Source organism: Sander vitreus, chromosome 3, assembly GCF_031162955.1.
Source record: "Sander vitreus isolate 19-12246 chromosome 3, sanVit1, whole genome shotgun sequence".
Lineage (NCBI taxonomy): Eukaryota > Metazoa > Chordata > Actinopteri > Perciformes > Percidae > Sander > Sander vitreus.
Window position 1 is genome coordinate 12,023,904 of NC_135857.1, and position 17,453 is coordinate 12,041,356.

The 17,453-nt window shown below is 39.3% G+C and overlaps 2 protein-coding genes across 2 annotated transcripts; one reads left to right on the forward strand and one right to left on the reverse strand.

Annotated features, from left to right (window-relative positions):
- Positions 1 to 333: 333 nt before the first annotated feature.
- Positions 334 to 5,037, forward strand: olfcu1 (olfactory receptor C family, u1). Its single transcript, XM_078245145.1, has 13 exons — positions 334 to 683; positions 918 to 1,078; positions 1,316 to 1,446; positions 1,613 to 1,765; positions 1,853 to 2,053; positions 2,223 to 2,492; positions 2,637 to 2,825; positions 2,962 to 3,092; positions 3,262 to 3,358; positions 3,542 to 3,665; positions 3,820 to 4,292; positions 4,394 to 4,474; positions 4,681 to 5,037. Exons 1-13 carry the CDS (start codon positions 334 to 336, stop codon positions 5,035 to 5,037), a joined length of 2,718 nt encoding a protein of 905 aa, XP_078101271.1.
- Positions 5,038 to 10,801: 5,764 nt separating this feature from the next.
- LOC144513961 (extracellular calcium-sensing receptor-like) lies at positions 10,802 to 16,266 on the reverse strand. Its single transcript, XM_078245155.1, has 8 exons — positions 16,070 to 16,266; positions 14,954 to 15,242; positions 14,773 to 14,859; positions 14,372 to 14,563; positions 13,319 to 13,849; positions 13,012 to 13,236; positions 11,826 to 11,949; positions 10,802 to 11,703 (listed from the first exon to the last, which is right to left on the reverse strand). Exons 1-8 carry the CDS (start codon positions 16,264 to 16,266, stop codon positions 10,802 to 10,804), a joined length of 2,547 nt encoding a protein of 848 aa, XP_078101281.1.
- Positions 16,267 to 17,453: the final 1,187 nt, after the last annotated feature.

Below are 17,453 nucleotides of genomic sequence, written 5' to 3' on the forward strand. Positions count from 1 at the left end.
TCGCGGTTTTGCAGCGGATCATGTGCAAGAGGCAAATGAAATCATTCTCATTCATTTTCTTTATGTGTTTATTACAGTTTTGGATTAAATGTTTTGTTGTCAAAATTTGAATAGTATATAATGTCCATAATATAGTCGTCTGCTTGATGTGAGCCACGTAGTGTCCTCTCTCTTGCCCATTGCTTTTCATTGTGATTGGTTTATCCAGCGATGACTCATATGACCTAAGAAATGATGCAGGCATCAGTTTTTATATAGCCTACTGCATTAGCTCTTCAGAGAATATGTTGGAGAACCATCTTCTGCAGTACACACAGTCTTAATGGGGTCAGTATGGACACTGCATTCTACCCTTGTAGGGGCTTCTACCTGCTTCTTTGGGCCTTATTTAGCCTTCTTTTTCCAGTGTACTCTGATGTAAAGAAAAGGGAAGCACTAAGTTTAGAGAGAGGTGTGGTGAAAGAAGAAGATACTTTAACAGAGAGACTGAGTGGTTTGGGGATAGAGGGAGTGAATGGTGTTGGTTCTACCTTACCTCAGTGTGTGAAACTGGCAGATAGTGAGCCTCTGGCCCTGCAGTCGGAAGGGGATGTTGTGATTGGGGGGCTTTTCCCTCTCCATTATGTGGCTCCTAAGCCACAGCACAGCTACCACAGCAAACCTCAGCTCACACCTTGCAGTGGGTAAGTGTGAGGATACTGTTGATATCTGGTATGGTCCCACTTTAAAAAATGTTTTTTTTCATTTTTATTTTTTATTTTTACACAAACTGAAATCACTGAAATCATTCCCTCTTGCTGTGATTGTATCTCTATATTGCTCTTACACTGTTCTCATGCTTTTATATTGTGCTGTCATACTGTGTTTTGTTTCTCATGACGAAGAGACTACATGCAATTTTATTTAATTCTCTGCAGCTTTGACCACAGAGCCTTCCGCTGGATGATGACCATGGTGTTTGCAGTGGAGGAAATTAACAGTAATTCAAGTCTGTTACCAGGTGTTAAACTAGGCTACCGGATTATGGACAGCTGTGACGATGTCCACACCAGCCTGCAAGCTCTTTTGTCTTTAGTCAGTTACTCCAAAGCTGTGATGAGTGAGGTAAAACAAATATCAGAAATTGAAACAAGGTTAGATATGCCCAGTGACAGGGGTACAAGATCAGAGAGGGTAAAGACAGAAGAAAACAAAAGAAAGAAAAGGAGGCTGAGCACAGTGAAAACTAGTGGCAGTGAAATTAGTGAAGAAATGCCTCACAGTCTTGAAAATAATGGAATGTACATAAAGGGAAACGTAACAGAGGAGAAAATAGATATGAATACACAATCTCAAAGTTTGTCCTCATGTCTGGCTGATTCTCCTGTGCCCGCTGTGATCGGCCTTGCATCCTCTTCCCCAACAAGAGCTGTAGCTCAAACTCTTGGCCCTTTCAACCTCCCACTGGTAAGAAAGGAATGAAAAAGCAGAAACATACACAGTTCTATATTTTCACATACGCTGTCCTTTCCACTACTTTTTGTTTTTTATTAAATAAATACAACAATGTTTGATACGGTTTTGTTTTTGGTATTTGTCTTATCTCAATACAGTTAACTTTATCTCCCTATAGGTGAGTTATTTTGCCACTTGTACCTGTCTTTCTGACAAGCATATGTACCCGTCATTCTTGCGGACTGTGCCGAGTGATTTCTTCCAAGTTAAAGGTCTTGTTCAGCTGGTCACCTTCTTAGGCTGGCTCTGGGTGGGCACAATAGGGACCACGGTGAGATAAGGACTTTTTTTTTTTACCCCATCAATACTCAGTTAACACAACAACATGATTTACAAAACATGTCTCTATATATTTCAGGATGACTACAGTCAGTATGGCATCCAAGCATTTTCTAATCAGTTTAGACAACAAGGTGGGTGTCTGGCATTTCATCTGACTATCCCAACATCCCCCACAGCGGCTGAGATACAGGAGATGGCAGACACTCTGCAGAGTTCAACTGCACGGGTAGTGGTGGTCTTTGCCACAGAGGGACAGTTGCTGGATCTTCTCTTAGAGGTAACTACTCTATATCTCTGTTAATGTATATGTATAGGCATAACATATCATATATTATGCAGTATTTAAAGTCATAATATGATAATTAGAAGTGCCAAAAGAATGTTGGTGCTCATGCTCATTTGTTTGTTTTCTTATCAAATTTCTTTGGGTGTGCCTTATTTTCAAGCTGGCTCAGAGAAATGTGACAGGGATCCAGTGGGTAGCTAGTGAAGCCTGGGTGACCGCTAGCCTGCTGACCTCTGCCCACTTCCATCCTGTTCTAGAGGGCACGCTGGGTTTCTCTTTCCCTGCAGTCAGGATCCCCGGCTTCAAAGAATTCCTGTTGAATGTCTACCCCTCTCCCAAACCTGGGATGGCATTTGTCAACATGTTCTGGGAAGAGCTGTTTGGCTGCAGGCTAGAGTTTAAAGAAGACCAATCCAAAGAAAACCAAGCAGTGGATAACTTAATAGAATTGGATGCTTTTGGTTACAAACCAGACTCTCAAAACAATTCTGGGTACTTGGTCAGACCTATTGTAGGAAAAACAAGCATGGTCAAGGGGTCTGCTAATGAAAACTATAAAGTTGCTGCTGAAAAGCCTGTTTGCACTGGTTCAGAGGATCTAAGGTACACTAACAGCAGTTTTACGGATGTATCAGATGTATCCTATAATGTGTATAAAGCTGTATACGCCATCGCCCATGCTCTGCACACTTTATTGAACTGTGATTCTGCAGGACATAACAAGGGAATGTGTGATAATCATAAATCATTTACGTCTAGGCAGGTAAGTTGAACCACTAAAAATATCTAAATCATTGGTTTATTTGAATTAGGCTATGTAATTATTGTAATGTTTCCTTGGATTCTTGTAACATTCTTTTGGCCTGCTGTTCTCTTTTGTTCTTTGTTTTTTCATACAGTTGCTGCATCATCTGAAGATAGTGAATTTTACTAACCAGTTTGAGGAGAAGGTATATTTTGACTCCAACGGAGAGCCGGTCCCTCTTTATGACATCATTAACTGGCAGAAGGATAGCAAGGGGATAATTAGGTGAAATATTATACTTTAATAGACAGGAATACAACTGTGTTTAAGGATTCATGATTGATACAATTTTGTATGTGTATTGTGGCTTTTTACGCATTCATCTAAGTTATGATACATACGTGTCACACATTTGGCCTAAATACATTTTAAAATAATTCCATGCTGTGTTTAGATTTATTAAAGTGGGAAGCTATGACGGTTCGGCTCCATTGAGAAGACAGTTGCAGATAGAGCAGAGCACCATTGTGTGGACAAAAGGACAGTCACAGGTGGGTCATATGTCCCCTAAAACAATTTCATTAAAAATGATTTAAGTTTCTTTACAGGATAGAACATTTGAAATTATTACCTGATCATTAAAATTGCTGTTAATTTTCTTCAGTAGAAAAACAAGCATCTATTCTGCAGCAAAGCAAATCTTGATGTGTAATTGTGCACCTATTTTTATTCAGGTGCCTGCATCTCAGTGTAGTGCTCCATGCTCCCCTGGCAGCAGGCAGGCCAGACGTCCAGGAGAGCCCCACTGCTGCTTTGATTGTTTGCCTTGTGCAGATGGACAGATCAGCAACCAGACTGGTAGTCCATGCATGTTTTGTGTATTCATATATTTTCAAAAGCAAAAGGCCATTAAAACTAGAAAAATTTTTTGTTGTTATTTGTAAGTAAACTGTTGTTGTGTAGAGTTTGTGTGTGTTTACACAGTGTGTATCTACTGTATGTGTCTCAAAAGGTTCCACTGAGTGCACAAAGTGTCCTGAATACTACTGGTCAGACAAAGACAAGGTGAAATGCATAGCTGGAATCGAAGAATTCTTGTCTTTCCACGACACCATGGGCATCATCCTTGTCACCCTCACATTGCTGGGTGTCGTCATGACAACCATCGTCACTGCTGTCTTCTACCGTTTCCGTTCCACACCGATCGTCAAGGCCAACAACTCAGAAATAAGTTTCTTGCTTCTTCTGTCACTCAAGCTCTGCTTCTTGTGTTCCCTTCTGTTCATTGGCCAGCCATCTGTGTGGACATGCAGACTCCGCCAGGCAGCATTCGGCATCAGCTTTGTCCTCTGTCTGTCCTGCCTCCTCGTTAAGACCATTGTGGTTCTCTTGGCCTTCCGGGCTAATGCACCTGGTTCCAGGGGTCTGAAGTTGTTTGGTCCCTCTCAACAGATGATTCTGATCCTCTGCACTACAGCTCCTCAGGTGGGAGAGCTATTAAAACACCACTAATTTTGACCTTAACTGTTTTAACTGTTATTTTGTGAGTTTTTAAAGAATTGCTTATCTTTCCATCTTGCCCTCAGGTTTGTCTCTGTGCTGGTTGGCTTTTGGGTGCAGCTCCCTTCCCATTCAAGAACCCAAACTATCAAGCGACGACTGGAAAAGTAAGAACTACAGCATACTATAATGTCTTTTATGATACTACCATTAGGAGTCAGACATATTCAAATCATACACATAGGGGCTTTAATGTTTGTTATTGAAATCAAAAAGGAACCCAACATATTCACATAACATTATTATTTCACACCCTGATACAAACTGTACTATATGTTTTAATTGATCTGTATGTATTGTTGAACATACTTAGATTGTGGTGGAGTGTAAGGAACCATGGCCCCCTGGATTTTATCTGGTCCTGGGCTACATTGGTCTGCTGGCCTTCATATGCCTCCTCCTGGCATTTCTTGGACGCAAACTACCTGATACCTTCAATGAGGCGAAACTCATCACTTTCAGCATGCTGATCTTCTTGGCTGTCTGGATCTCTTTCATTCCAGCTTATGTTAGCTCTCCTGGGAAGTTTACTGTGGCTGTGGAAGTATTTGCTATATTAGCTTCCAGTTTTGGACTGTTACTTTGTATTTTTGTACCCAAATGTTATATAATATTATTGCAGCCTCAGAGAAACATAAAGAAAGGCATCACTAGAAAATATCTTACATGAACTTAACATTTATGTTGTTATAGGTGGTCATTTTAAGTCGCCATCAAGCAAACAGAAGCGCCTGCTTTTCAATTTGAAATTATGAAAATAAATTTTCATATTAAAAAGTTTTAATATTTCAATGTGAAACTAAATAAAATGCCACATTAAACCAGTTCCATGTTTTGAATTGTAGTACAGACCTGACTGAAAGTTTGTCTAATTAATGTAAATGCATATGACTGGAGTGTGTGAATACCTTTTCCTGTTACCTGCAGTGTTTCTCAATGGGGGTGGTACAGCCCCCCCAGGGGGCGTTCAGAGGATGACAGGGGGCGCTGGAAGCAATATTTTGGAAAGGGAGACATTGCGGTATCCTTGGGGGCGTTTGTTTTAAAGCGAGTTTACACCAAAGATCACAACAATACAAGTTTACACTTTAAACTACTTTTAAAAAACAGTGGTCTGCAACATTAAAACCTGCCATTTTATGCCACTGTAGTCTATATCCACTTCCGGGACTGCTCCACTGCCGTTGGATATTCCGCCAGATTTCACTCTTTTCAGCCGGATGTCTGTTACCTTGCGATTTGTTTGTGTTGGCATTTTAAACTCCAGTGGATTTATGAGGACTATGGTTAACTGCTCCTCAGATCTCTGCAGGGTAAATCCAGACAGCTATCTAGACAATCTGTCCAATCTGAGTTTTCTGTTGCACGACTAAAACAAATTTTGAACGTACACGTTTCACCAAAACAAGTTCCTTCCTGAAGCTATTTTGCAGCGGCACCGCAGCTTTTCCCGGTGCTTAGCGCCGCCCATGACAATTGTGATTGGTTTAAAGAAATGCCAATAAACCAGAGCACATTTTTCTCCCATCCCGGAATGCTGTGTGGACTAGCCAGACCCTCCTCCGCAGCGCTGTGGAGGAAGGTCTGGCAAAGCGAGACTAACCCCACTCTTCTTCTCTTTAGTGTTTCTGTCAGCTTTGTGAGGCGCAGCTTCATGCTGCCTCTACGGGAACAGGACGCCAGAATATCATCTTGTATAAAATGTGTACTGCAGCGTTATAAATAGGTCTTGTTGTGAACTTTAATGTCTTCATTAAACATTAACATAATTTATCTTTAATAAGTCTATGAACATAGCTGTCGAACATTTTTCATTCAATGATATGATTTGATGGGGGGGCGGTAAGGGACCTGAAAAATGAATAGGGGGGCACTGGCCCAGAAAAGGTTGAGAACCACTGCTGTACGGTATCTTAAACTATAACCCTTTATCTGGGGAGAAGTTCATTTCTTCTATTAGATTTCTAATAATAAGAGGTATTGGTGTTTTTATCCTCTCTATGCACTGAACTTGTAAAACTTTTTTTTCTGGGGCCATAACTGTTGCAGATACTCTAGAAACTCTGGAAGCTTAGTGATTTGAAACAGTGTCAGAAAACCACGTCTCGTCCAGAGCAACGGTTACTGGAACAGATGGACTGCTTGGACACAGCCATGGAGACTGGAGACAAGGGGCTATCAGACTCTAGAGAGGAAGGGGGGATGCGGTCACCAGCGAGTGAGGTTGAAATCCATCTCGCCCGGAATGGAAAATACAGAGTTAACATCTAATAATGGCTAGAATGTAATAAACTTCTACAAGGAAACAAATTTATCCAGCTGCCTTCCTGTCAGCTCTGATAACAATTCATGCTAAAAGTATACTATTTTAATTATTTTTAGGACTAGATGCTAACATTGGACCACAACAGCCCATAACAGAATCATCATTAATTAACAGTTTGGTATATGAAGCTGACATTTTAACTTCAGACAGTCCCACCTTTAACCATGGTCATCTTTGTGCACAATTGTGCATCTTTTTTTTCTGGTCATTGCCCTGTTGCTTGTGTCCCTGTGTTGTGTGGTTGTGCCACATGCACCTCCCTCTGTGTGCCTTTCAACATCATGATCATCATCATGAACATGAAAAGCCATGTTTATTTATTTATGGAAATCTGGGTTTCTCTACAAACAGTTGAGTAATAACTAAAACTACTTAAAATAAGTACACAAATTTGTCTGACCATGTTTCTTAGCACGTAGTATTTAGCAAATATAGTCTTTTGAATTGAATTTGTTTATTTTGCGCAATAAAATCAAAACAACAGTAACACAAGAAAACTATTTTAAATAAAGACTGTGCAGGTGAGATAAAAAAAAAAAAACCTAGGGGCTTATAGAAGGAATCTCACCTAAGGAAGAGAAGTACAAAATATATAATGAGCAATTACAATTACAAGAGTCCTAAACAAACAACAACAAATTGAACACAAGTAAGCACTGAATTTAAAAATTAGGTTCGCTAGATAAACAACAAAGGCATAACATAAATTACAAGAACATAGATAAAATGAGGATATGTGGACTTATGTGCCCATGTGTGAGTAGTCATGAGAGACAGGAAGGCCAAACAAAATCATATATGAATAGTTCAGATCAAAACAGGTCCTAAGCCTCTTTTTATACTTTTTGACAGAAGTTGACTGAAATGTAGTGTTGATATAACTGTTCCGTAGCTGTGTTTCTAATAGAGAATTGACAGAGCCTAGAATGGAACATTGGAAGATGTAAGTATTTGGCATGTGTTGTATTATAACTGTGTACGTCAGCATTAGACTAGATTAAAAATACTACACAATACATTGAAAGGGAAACTGCTGGTGCAAAATTTTGAAAATAAAAACACAAGTTTGTTTCTTATTTTTATTAAAGATTGATATAATCTTGAGCTCTTTAAAGAGAGGGGCTGAATGGTCAGTCCTGTTGCTAAATGTGGCAATTCTGCAAAATTTATTTTGCAAAGTATATAGCTTATCAAGGTAGGTGGGATAAGTAGCTCCCCAAATAATATTGCAATACATGGGGCATGGATGAATTAGGCTATAATAAAGACTAAGTAAACATTTCTAATGAACCAAACTTCAAAATTTGTCAATGATGCCAATGGATTTAGATGCAAATGCAAACTAAATTAATATGCTTCTTCCAGCTTAGACTATCATATATCAGGATTCCAAGAACACTTGTAGATGAATCCTGGGTAATTGAATAATTTCCAATGTAAACTGCAAAGAATTAGATTTGCCATACTTTTTATTTTTTTATGTAAATATGATGAAGTTATTTTTTTTAACATTAAGGTATAATTTGTTTAACTGAAACCATTTGGAAATCTTTCCTAAATCAGAATTTGCTTTGGCCATGAGGACAGAAAAATCAGAATGGTAAAAAAATAAATTGTATCATCAGCAAAAATTATTGGAAACAAGGAGGATAATGCTGCAGCCAAGTCATTTATATAAATAAGGAACAGAAGTGGTTGTAGAATAGATCCCTGTGGGACCCCGCATATTATATATAGTGGCTCTAGCAGAAGTCCATCCATTGATATTAATAAACTGTTGGCGATTATGAATATAATTGCAAAACCATGTATAAGGGATTCCAGCAAATCCATAGAGTAATAGTTTTTGGAGTAAGATATCATGATTAACTGTATCAAAAGCTTTGGATAAATCAATACAAATATTCTTAAGGCATATTCATTGTTGTTTAATGTAGTATGAATTTTGTCAACCAGTTGAAGCACAGCCATTTCTGTAGAATATTTTTTCCTAAATCCATATTGATGTTCATACAGGATGTTGCACTTCTGCAGATGTTTCATCATTCTATTATAAACCAACTTTTTCCAAAATCTTGGAGAAACATGGAAGTACAGAAATAGGACGGTAATTATTAAATGAACTTTGGTCCAGATTCAAGTACAGGAACTACTTTAGCAATTTTCAATTAATTTGGTATTATTCCAGTTTCTAAAGATTTAGTATAAATAAAGTCAATAGCTTAATAATTGAAGACAGTTCAACAGTTGAGTTTGGGACAGTTGAATACATTTTTACTTAATTATTATTGATTTCATTGTATAGTGTGTACAATTATAAACTCACTGACTTGGATCAATCCAAAATAAAGCTCATGAGTGTAGCAGGGTAGAAGATCAGCAGAAAGTCTTTTACAAACAAACTCAGCCTCACAAAGTCACCACTAAATATCTTTATTTCTTCAACATATACATTAAAGTGACATGCTCCTTGGAATTATACTTACAGTTGTGTTCAGAATAATAGCAGTGTGTTTAAAAAAGTGAATAATGCTCAAAATCCTTAGAATAGCTTTTAATTCCATAATACCAATGCATTGACAACACTGCACATTCAATTCCAAATCAAAATATGACCAAAATTGATCAAGTTTGTGTTATACCTTTACAGAAAGTGAAGAAAAATGAATATTAGGCTGTTAAAAAATAGCAGTATTTGCATTTTTCTTTACAAACTCAAACATTTACTGTACAAACTGAAAAATGTCTCAAGGGTTGAACTACATTCCACAATTCCTCTGCATTACTGGGTTTTGCCTCAGAAACAGCATTTTTGATGTCACCCCACAAGTTTTCTATGGGGTCTGGGGATTGGGCTGGCCACTCCATAACATCAATCTTGTTCATCTGGAACCAAGACTTTGCTCGCTTACTGGTGTGTTTTGGGTCATTGTCTTGTTGAAAGACCCATTTCAAAGGCATTTCCTCTTTGGCATAAGGCAACATGACCTCTTCAAGTATTTTGATGTATTGAAACTGATCCATGATCCCTAGTATGCGATAAATAGGCCCAACACCACAGTATGAGAAACATCCCCATAACATGATTTTTGCACCACCATGCTTTACTGTCTTCACAGTGTACTGTGGCTTGAATTCAGTGCATGAGGGTCGTCGGACAAACTGTCTGCGGCCCCTAGACCCAAATAGAACAATTTTGTTCTCATCAGTCCCCAGAATGTTGCGCCATTTCTCCTTTGGCCAGTCAATGTGTCCTTTGGCAAATTTCAACCTATTCAGTACATGTCTTTTTCTCAGCAATGGGACTTTGCAGGGGGCTTCTAGCTGAAAGCTTTGCTTCACATAGCCTTCTTCTGATCGTAACAGTACTCACAGGTAACTTTAAGTCTTCTTTGATTTTCCTGGAGCTGATCATTGGTTTTTTGGCCATTTTGGCTATTCTTCGATCCATTCGAATGGTAGTTGACCATTTTTTCCCACGTCGTTCAGGCTTTGGATGCCATTTCAAGGCATTTGAAATCATTTTGGCTGAGCAGCCTATAATTTTCTGCACTTCTTTTTATGTTTTCCCCTCTCCAATCAACTTTTTAATTAAAGTCCGCTGTTCCTCAGAGCAATGTCTGGAACGACCCATTTTGCTGAGTATTTCAGTGTGAAATGCACTATAACCAGCATGCACAACATTTGCTTCCTTCCTTCCTTAAATATGGGCCATAATTGACACCTGTTTCTTCACAGAATCATTCACTTCACTAATTGAACACAACACTGCTATTATTTTGAACATGCCCCTTTCAATTACAGATTAAATTACACAGAATGAGCAGCATGCATATCATGACTCTACAACACTTACTAGTAAATTATTTGCTATGTAGAAATCACTTCTACCAAAAAATTGGACTTATGAGGTTAGTGATGTTGGACTGCTATTATTTTGAACACAACTGTATGTATTCTTGTGTACACTGTACTACAGTTGCAATGCTGCATTAGTAGTTCTATACAACTATCTAGTCAATACAAGTGTGACATTATTCATAATTTGCCAAAACTATTTTAAAATAACATTGAATAGAATCTCATTTTTTAAAGGTTAACTTATAAGTTACTTTTTTTCTTTTCCCATTAGGTGCTGTTTTGTATTCTTTTCTGGCTTCAGTAAAATAATGTAACATTTTGGAGCAAACAGGCAGAACAACAAGCCAAAGCTCGAAGCCAGAATGGCAAATGACTCCACTGAATCTGCATACATTCCAGGAGAGCTGATATAAGCAGGGATAAATGCTAGCCACACAGCACAGAAGATCAGAATGCTAAAAGTGATGAACTTGGCCTCATTGAATTTGCCAGGCAACCTACGGGCCAGAAAAGCCAGTACAAAGCACAGACAGGCCTGTAGACCAATATATCCCAAAACACACCAGAATGCAAGGCTGGAGCCCACGCTGCACTCCAGTATGATTTTTGAGCGTTCGTATTGTGTATTTCGGGATGGAAAAGGGGGAGCATTAATGAGCCAGGCAGCACAGATAACTACCTGAATTAGAGTGCAACTGAAGATAATGGCCCTCTGCTGCTTGGGCCCCAGCCACTTCATGATGTTGTCCCCTGGCCTGGTGGCAGTGAAAGCAGCCAGCACCACCAGGGTCTTCCCCAGGATGCAAGAGATACAAAGTGAAAATGTGATGCTAAAGGCAGTGTGGCGCAGCATGCAGGACCAAGTTGTTGGCTCTCCAATGAACACCAGGGAACACAGGAAACACAGAGTCAAAGCGAACAGGATGAAAAAGCTGAGTTCAGAGTTATTCACACGGACAATGACTGTGTTTCTATGGTAGAAAAAGACTGCAAAGACAACTATAGTGAGGCAAGCACCCACCACAGAGATCACTGTCAGGGCTAAACCTACGGAATCATAGGCCAAGAACTCCACCTTCTTAGGGATGCAGGCTGTTCTGTCGTTGTTTGACCAGAAGTCCTCGGGACAAAATGTGCACTCTATTGAATCTAAGGGGAATAGAGTAAAAAAAAAGCAGCTAAAAAATGTTGGTATTCAATTATTACCTGATGTTAACAGAATGTATGAGATTTTAATTGTTATGATTTGTATTGCTTGGTTTTAAGCTCACTTGTCTCATTGCTAATTTTGCCACTGTCACATGGTACACAGTCAAAGCAGCAGACAGGCTCCCCACGACGTACAGCCTTCCTGGACCCTGGAAAGCAGCTGGTACTGCATACAGACACCGGCATCTAGGGAGCAGACAATGGCTTTCAGCTCTGCAGTGTATAAGGAGTTTGCTAAAATTATGTTAATTCCTTTTAGTACAATTTCCAAAAAAAAGGACTTTTGATAATTGCTTAAGCCATTTTAAAGCAAAACATTTTGAATGTGAGGACGCTGCTTTTCTCTGTTAAGCATTACTGTAAATTGAATATCTTAAAAATAACAAGCAAGTTGTCTTGAGTGTGGTGTTTTTCTTTGGGTTGTTGTGTTTTCTTTGCTTGCCTGGCAAAGACACTGAGGACCCCAAACGCACCTGAGGCGCATCTCTTAATCAAGGGAGAGGTGTGGGATTGATGCGAAGACACTCTCAACCACACCTGAAGCACATCTCCTAATCAATTGACTCATATAAAGACAATTTTAAAATCAAATCAAACCAAATGTGTGTGGGTGGGTGTATCAAGCCTGGGAATTTAAAGGACCTTAATGCCTACTTTGTGACATTTATGATGGCATTTTTCTAGTTTCTGGCATTTTATAAATGGAAAGAAAACAGTGGAAAGGTATAGCTATAATTTACAAACTGAGGACTTGGTTATTTTCCATAACCCATTTAAAAATTTAAAGTTATATTCAATACGTTTTACAATAGCTCAATGATCCATTTAACATCATAAAGTGGAAACAATTGACCGTGGCTTGAAAAATATGGTAAAAATAAAAAAAATTGTTAAAATATGCTCACATTAAGTTTCAGGATTTAATTTAGTTGAAGAAAAGTACTCCAAGATAGCAGCCTTTGTTTGTGTTGTAAATACAAAGCTTCATTTTCAAGCAATCAGCATTGAAAGGAAACATTATTAATTTTTATTATAGAAGAATTCCACCATAAGGAATACAACAGGAAGCATTAGATCACCATACATTCCATGCTGCATGGCGTGCTTTGAAACTGTTGACTGTATGAAGGCGAAGGAACTCACATCAGATCCAGCTCATTCTGCCCACCTGACTTACCTCCACCTCAACCTACAGAACTTCAACAGTTGGCATCTGATGAAGGTAAACACACAGTGTGAGCAGCTTGCCTCACTCTGATGCCCTGCCCACATTATCCTGTCCTCCTGGATCACCAGCTCCTCTCCGCCAGGTTTGGTTCCATCAAACAACCCCACGTTGACAAATTCAATGCTCCCGTCTGTGCCTTTCTGCCAGTTGAGGATATCATAATAGGGTATGGAGTCGCCCTTCAGGTCAAAGTTCACCTCTTCTCCGGCAATGTTGAAGGTCACTTCCTGGATGTAATGCTGGAGCTTGGAAACCAATAGATCATATAAAATACTCAATGACACAATATTTACAGTTCAATAACAGCATTAAAAAACAGAAATATACCTGCCAGGGGTGTATGTTGTTGCTTTGAGCACATGAGTTGTTTTGAAAGGGGCCACTGCCTGGGTGACAGAGAAGAAGATTGTGCAGGGAATGAGCAATTGCATATACAGCCTTATACACATTATAGGCCACTCTCGGGCTGGATGTATTCATGTAGGCTGAATGCTGCTTCAACAGGGACTCCTGCCCTGAGCAGGGAGGCAACTGGGAACCAGGCGACAGAGGATTGCAACCATACAGGGCCTCCCACAGCTCCTTAACCAGAATATTATTGGGATATGTCTGAGGGTTGACTGTCTGCAGATAGTCCCCGAGTCTGGAGATATGACCCTTTCTGATTCCAAACCCGATGGTGCCTCCTAGGTAGGGATAATACTCGCTCCCTGTAAAGACAGACGCTGTGACCCAGGCCTCACTAGCCACCCACTGGATTCCAGTGATGTTCTGTTTCATATAGTCCCTCAAGAAAGGTGTCATCTCCCCCTCGGCTGAAAATACCACCACCACTTTTGCCGAAGAGCTACGCATCACCTTTATAGAGAGGCAGATGATAAAGCAGGAAAGAGTTTCACAACAAAGAGAGAAGGAAGAAAAAAAGTAGGTTAAAACTAAGTGACATAGAGCAAGACTCATAGGTACATGATGTGAAATAATTGCTATTTTAAAGTCACTATATGTATAGTCTGGATCAACGGAAGTACATTTCCGGGATAATTGCCTGACATCCGGCGCTTGGCTCACGCGCCGGATGTCACTCTGTCACATTCTCAAAATCCCTTTGTTTCAGGAAACAACAACAAACCTCGAGCTAGCAAGCTACATGCTAAAAATGGCAAGTTCTGAAAATTGAAAATTTGGATCGTAAAACAAGTCAGGTCTGCATGGTTCTTTCAGGGATAAATTACACCAGTATTGTTAAATTTGTATGACAAAATAACATTTTAAAAAACACAGGGGATGGCAGTGATGTGGGATCAGACATTGTAAAAGGGTCTTGAGGTAATTACAAACTCTCTAATGATATTAAACTTAACTCAGTGTGTCTGCATCTACCTGCATGATCTCCAGAGCCCTCTGGCGATTGTAGAGCAGAGGGATCATTTCTAGGTACGCTACACACACTTTGGTACCCTGTAATTCTCTCAGTAAACCTTGCACAGCGAAGCGCCCATATTCATGGTCCCCTCGCACCAGCCCCACCCAAGTCCAGTTGAAGCGTAGCAGCAGCTGAGCAATGGCTTTCACCTGGGTTCAACAGAAAAGTGTGGCAATTGATTGATCTCAAAACACAGGCATTAACAAAAGGTTAACTGAGATAATTGTATTTGTATGTTTAATACATATTTGCTCTTGTATCACTGCCAAACAACACATACATATATGACAATTTCCAAAAATGTATTTTTAGACTGAAAGATTATCAACCCCTTTTTGATCTGAGGCTAAACTCTCACCTGATAGTCGTCATTAGGTATTACTCTGAAGAACGTGGGATATTGTCTTCTGTCAGTGAGACACGCACACGAAGAAAAGTAGCTGATCTGTGTAAAGAAGAGAAAAAGTACAGTAAAACAGATTATACGGTAACATGCTAATGTTTTGGGTGGGATTACAGAAGAAAAGAGTCATCATTACCATTGGGATTCTGAATGGCTGCAGGATTCTTGACACCACGATAGACTGAGCAGAACCAGATTCCCCAATCACAGCGAGGAGTGGCGAGGCACCGCTGCACACGGGAGAGTCATCCTCGCTTAGCCCGTTCAACACAGCTACAGCAGCCCTCTGACCAGTCAGTGGATATGCACATGAATCAAAGATTTTGTACCCAAGGGTGTAATTGGGCAATAGCTCTGTACTCTGGTTTATCTCCTCCACTGCCAGCCTCATAGTCTGAGCCCAACGGAAAGCCCTGGGATCAAAGCTGTAGCCCAGCAGACACAGAGTCACACCACACACACACACACACACACACACACACACACACACACACACACACACACATTGAACCCAGCAAGTGTGGAGAAAAGGTTAATTTAAAGTTAGAGATAAAGTTTTAATTTGAAGTTTGTCTGAATTGCATCTTTGAATATATCTTGTGATAAAGTAACTGAACAGTTTATTGTTTGCTTTGTCCATATTTTCTTATTCTTTATATGTAATATGTAACCAACATATTTCTTTGGTAATGCTTTATTGTACAGGTCATCTTTGTTGTTGTAATTTCCTAATCATTTTCAAGACGTTATCTTGAAAGACCCATGCAATTTGAAAAATAGATTCAACCATTACACTTCCAAGTCATTAATTCAAATTATTTGCTTGTGTAATATATACCAAATTCCCATTTTCCAAATATAAATAGTATCAAATTACATAGTTCTCTCCAGGAAACTTCTAGAGAATTATTTGTAAAATTATTAAGGACTTACACACCCATAAAATAAAGCATTACTGTGACTTGTTGTGTGTCTCTCTCTGGAACTGTATTTTCTCAAGCCTAAATTGCTAACTTAAACTCAAAATGCAATTCAGTACAAGTCATCACTGTAGCCTATATGCTAATGTTTTCTTACATGTCAGGCTAAACCATTACTGTATACTACTGTAGAATCTGGTAAATACAAATATATGCTGCACAATCCATGCACAACAAGAGTTGTAGAAAAAAACATGTTCGTTCTACAAAATCAGACATCATTTAATTGGAAAATGTTCTCCCAGTATGATTTCCACATCTATCAAACTCACCCATTGCACTTTACTGGCGGTGGTCTGTAGGTGCAGTTGAGGTCTGGCATCTCCTGGTTATAGTGAAGGGGGAAGATCCCCCCAATAACATAGTCACCCTTGGTCACAAAGTCTGGCTGAAAGCTGTTTTGAAGTGTGCACACTTTGGTTGCAGATGGGGGTGGAGAGGTAAAGCTGGAAATGGGGATATACTTCATAGTGAGGACACAGAGAGAGTAAAGCAAGGGGAATAACACAAGTGGAGTCATATTTCACACATTCCCAAAGACAGAGTGAGCAAGGAATTAGACATGTTATATACAGGCTGTGACCTTCCCATATGTGCATCTTATTAATGACAGAGTGACACTGGATTGGATATCAGCAGCCTCACCTCACCACTCTGATTGCCAACTGAAATTGCTCCTAATGGTCAGGCAAGCACTTTGCATGGTAGCTTGTGTGTGTGTGTGTGTGTGTGTGTGTGTGTGTGTGTGTGTGTGTGTGTGTGTGTGTGTGTGTGTGAGTGAATCAAGTTGTACAGCACTTTGGATAAGCGTCATATAATATAAATGCTGCCATTTGCACCCGCTTATTGTGCTTTACTTAGGATACCAAGTACTAAACTCTATTACCAGCAAAAGCAGTTTACCAATGTATTTAGCTAGCAAGTAAGACCAACCTGTCAGCAGAAATGTGAAAATCAAACACATTAGTCTCACATTTACTTTAAACACACACACACACACACACACACACACACACACACACACACACACACACACACAAACAAACAAACAATTGTCAACATTACCAACAGTGGACTATCAGGCTACACCAACCAAGTGTGGAGTTAAAAAAAGAAGGTAATTTTTCTATAATATTACTGCAACAGTGCTTTTTAATTTTATTTAAATACATTGCTCAGTACCAACGTTGTGGGGACTTCATATCATCTATCACTACATATCAAAGAGTGGACTTCTGTATACTGCAGTGGGATTGTCTGTACCTATTATTTTAATGAATGAGTGTTTGTTTACAGCAAAGACTTTGTTTTGTTCAGAAATGATAATTTCTGAACAAGATTTTTTTATCATGAATATAGCAAGGTCAGATAGAAGATACTCATTTATTTTATTTATTATAAGGATTATTTCCCATGCACGCACGCAAACACACACACACACACACACACACACACACACACACACACACACACACACACACGTCAACATTACAAACAATGGACTATCAGTCTACACCAACCAAGTGTGGACTTAAAAAAGAAGGTATTTTTTCTATAATATTACTGCAACAGTGCTTTTTAATTATTTTTTTTTATAAATTGCTCAGTACCAAAGTTGTAGGGACTTGCATCCTTGAGTGATGTCTATATATCAAA

What these genes read in the sequence shown, in the direction of transcription:
- olfcu1 (XM_078245145.1), top strand. Translation starts at nt 334, where the DNA reads ATGGACACTGCATTCTACCCTTGTAGGGGCTTCTACCTGCTTCTTTGG. An exon ending in TGCTGGATCTTCTCTTAGAG is followed by an intron (nt 2,054 to 2,222) that starts GTAACTACTCTA and finishes CTTATTTTCAAG; the next exon opens with CTGGCTCAGAGAAATGTGAC. An exon ending in ATCAAGCGACGACTGGAAAA is followed by an intron (nt 4,475 to 4,680) that starts GTAAGAACTACA and finishes GAACATACTTAG; the next exon opens with ATTGTGGTGGAGTGTAAGGA.
- LOC144513961 (XM_078245155.1), bottom strand. Translation starts at nt 16,266, where the DNA reads ATGAAGTATATCCCCATTTCCAGCTTTACCTCTCCACCCCCATCTGCA. An exon ending in AGCCATTCAGAATCCCAATG is followed by an intron (nt 14,860 to 14,953) that starts GTAATGATGACT and finishes TTCTTTACACAG; the next exon opens with ATCAGCTACTTTTCTTCGTG. An exon ending in CAAAATTAGCAATGAGACAA is followed by an intron (nt 11,704 to 11,825) that starts GTGAGCTTAAAA and finishes TATTCCCCTTAG; the next exon opens with ATTCAATAGAGTGCACATTT.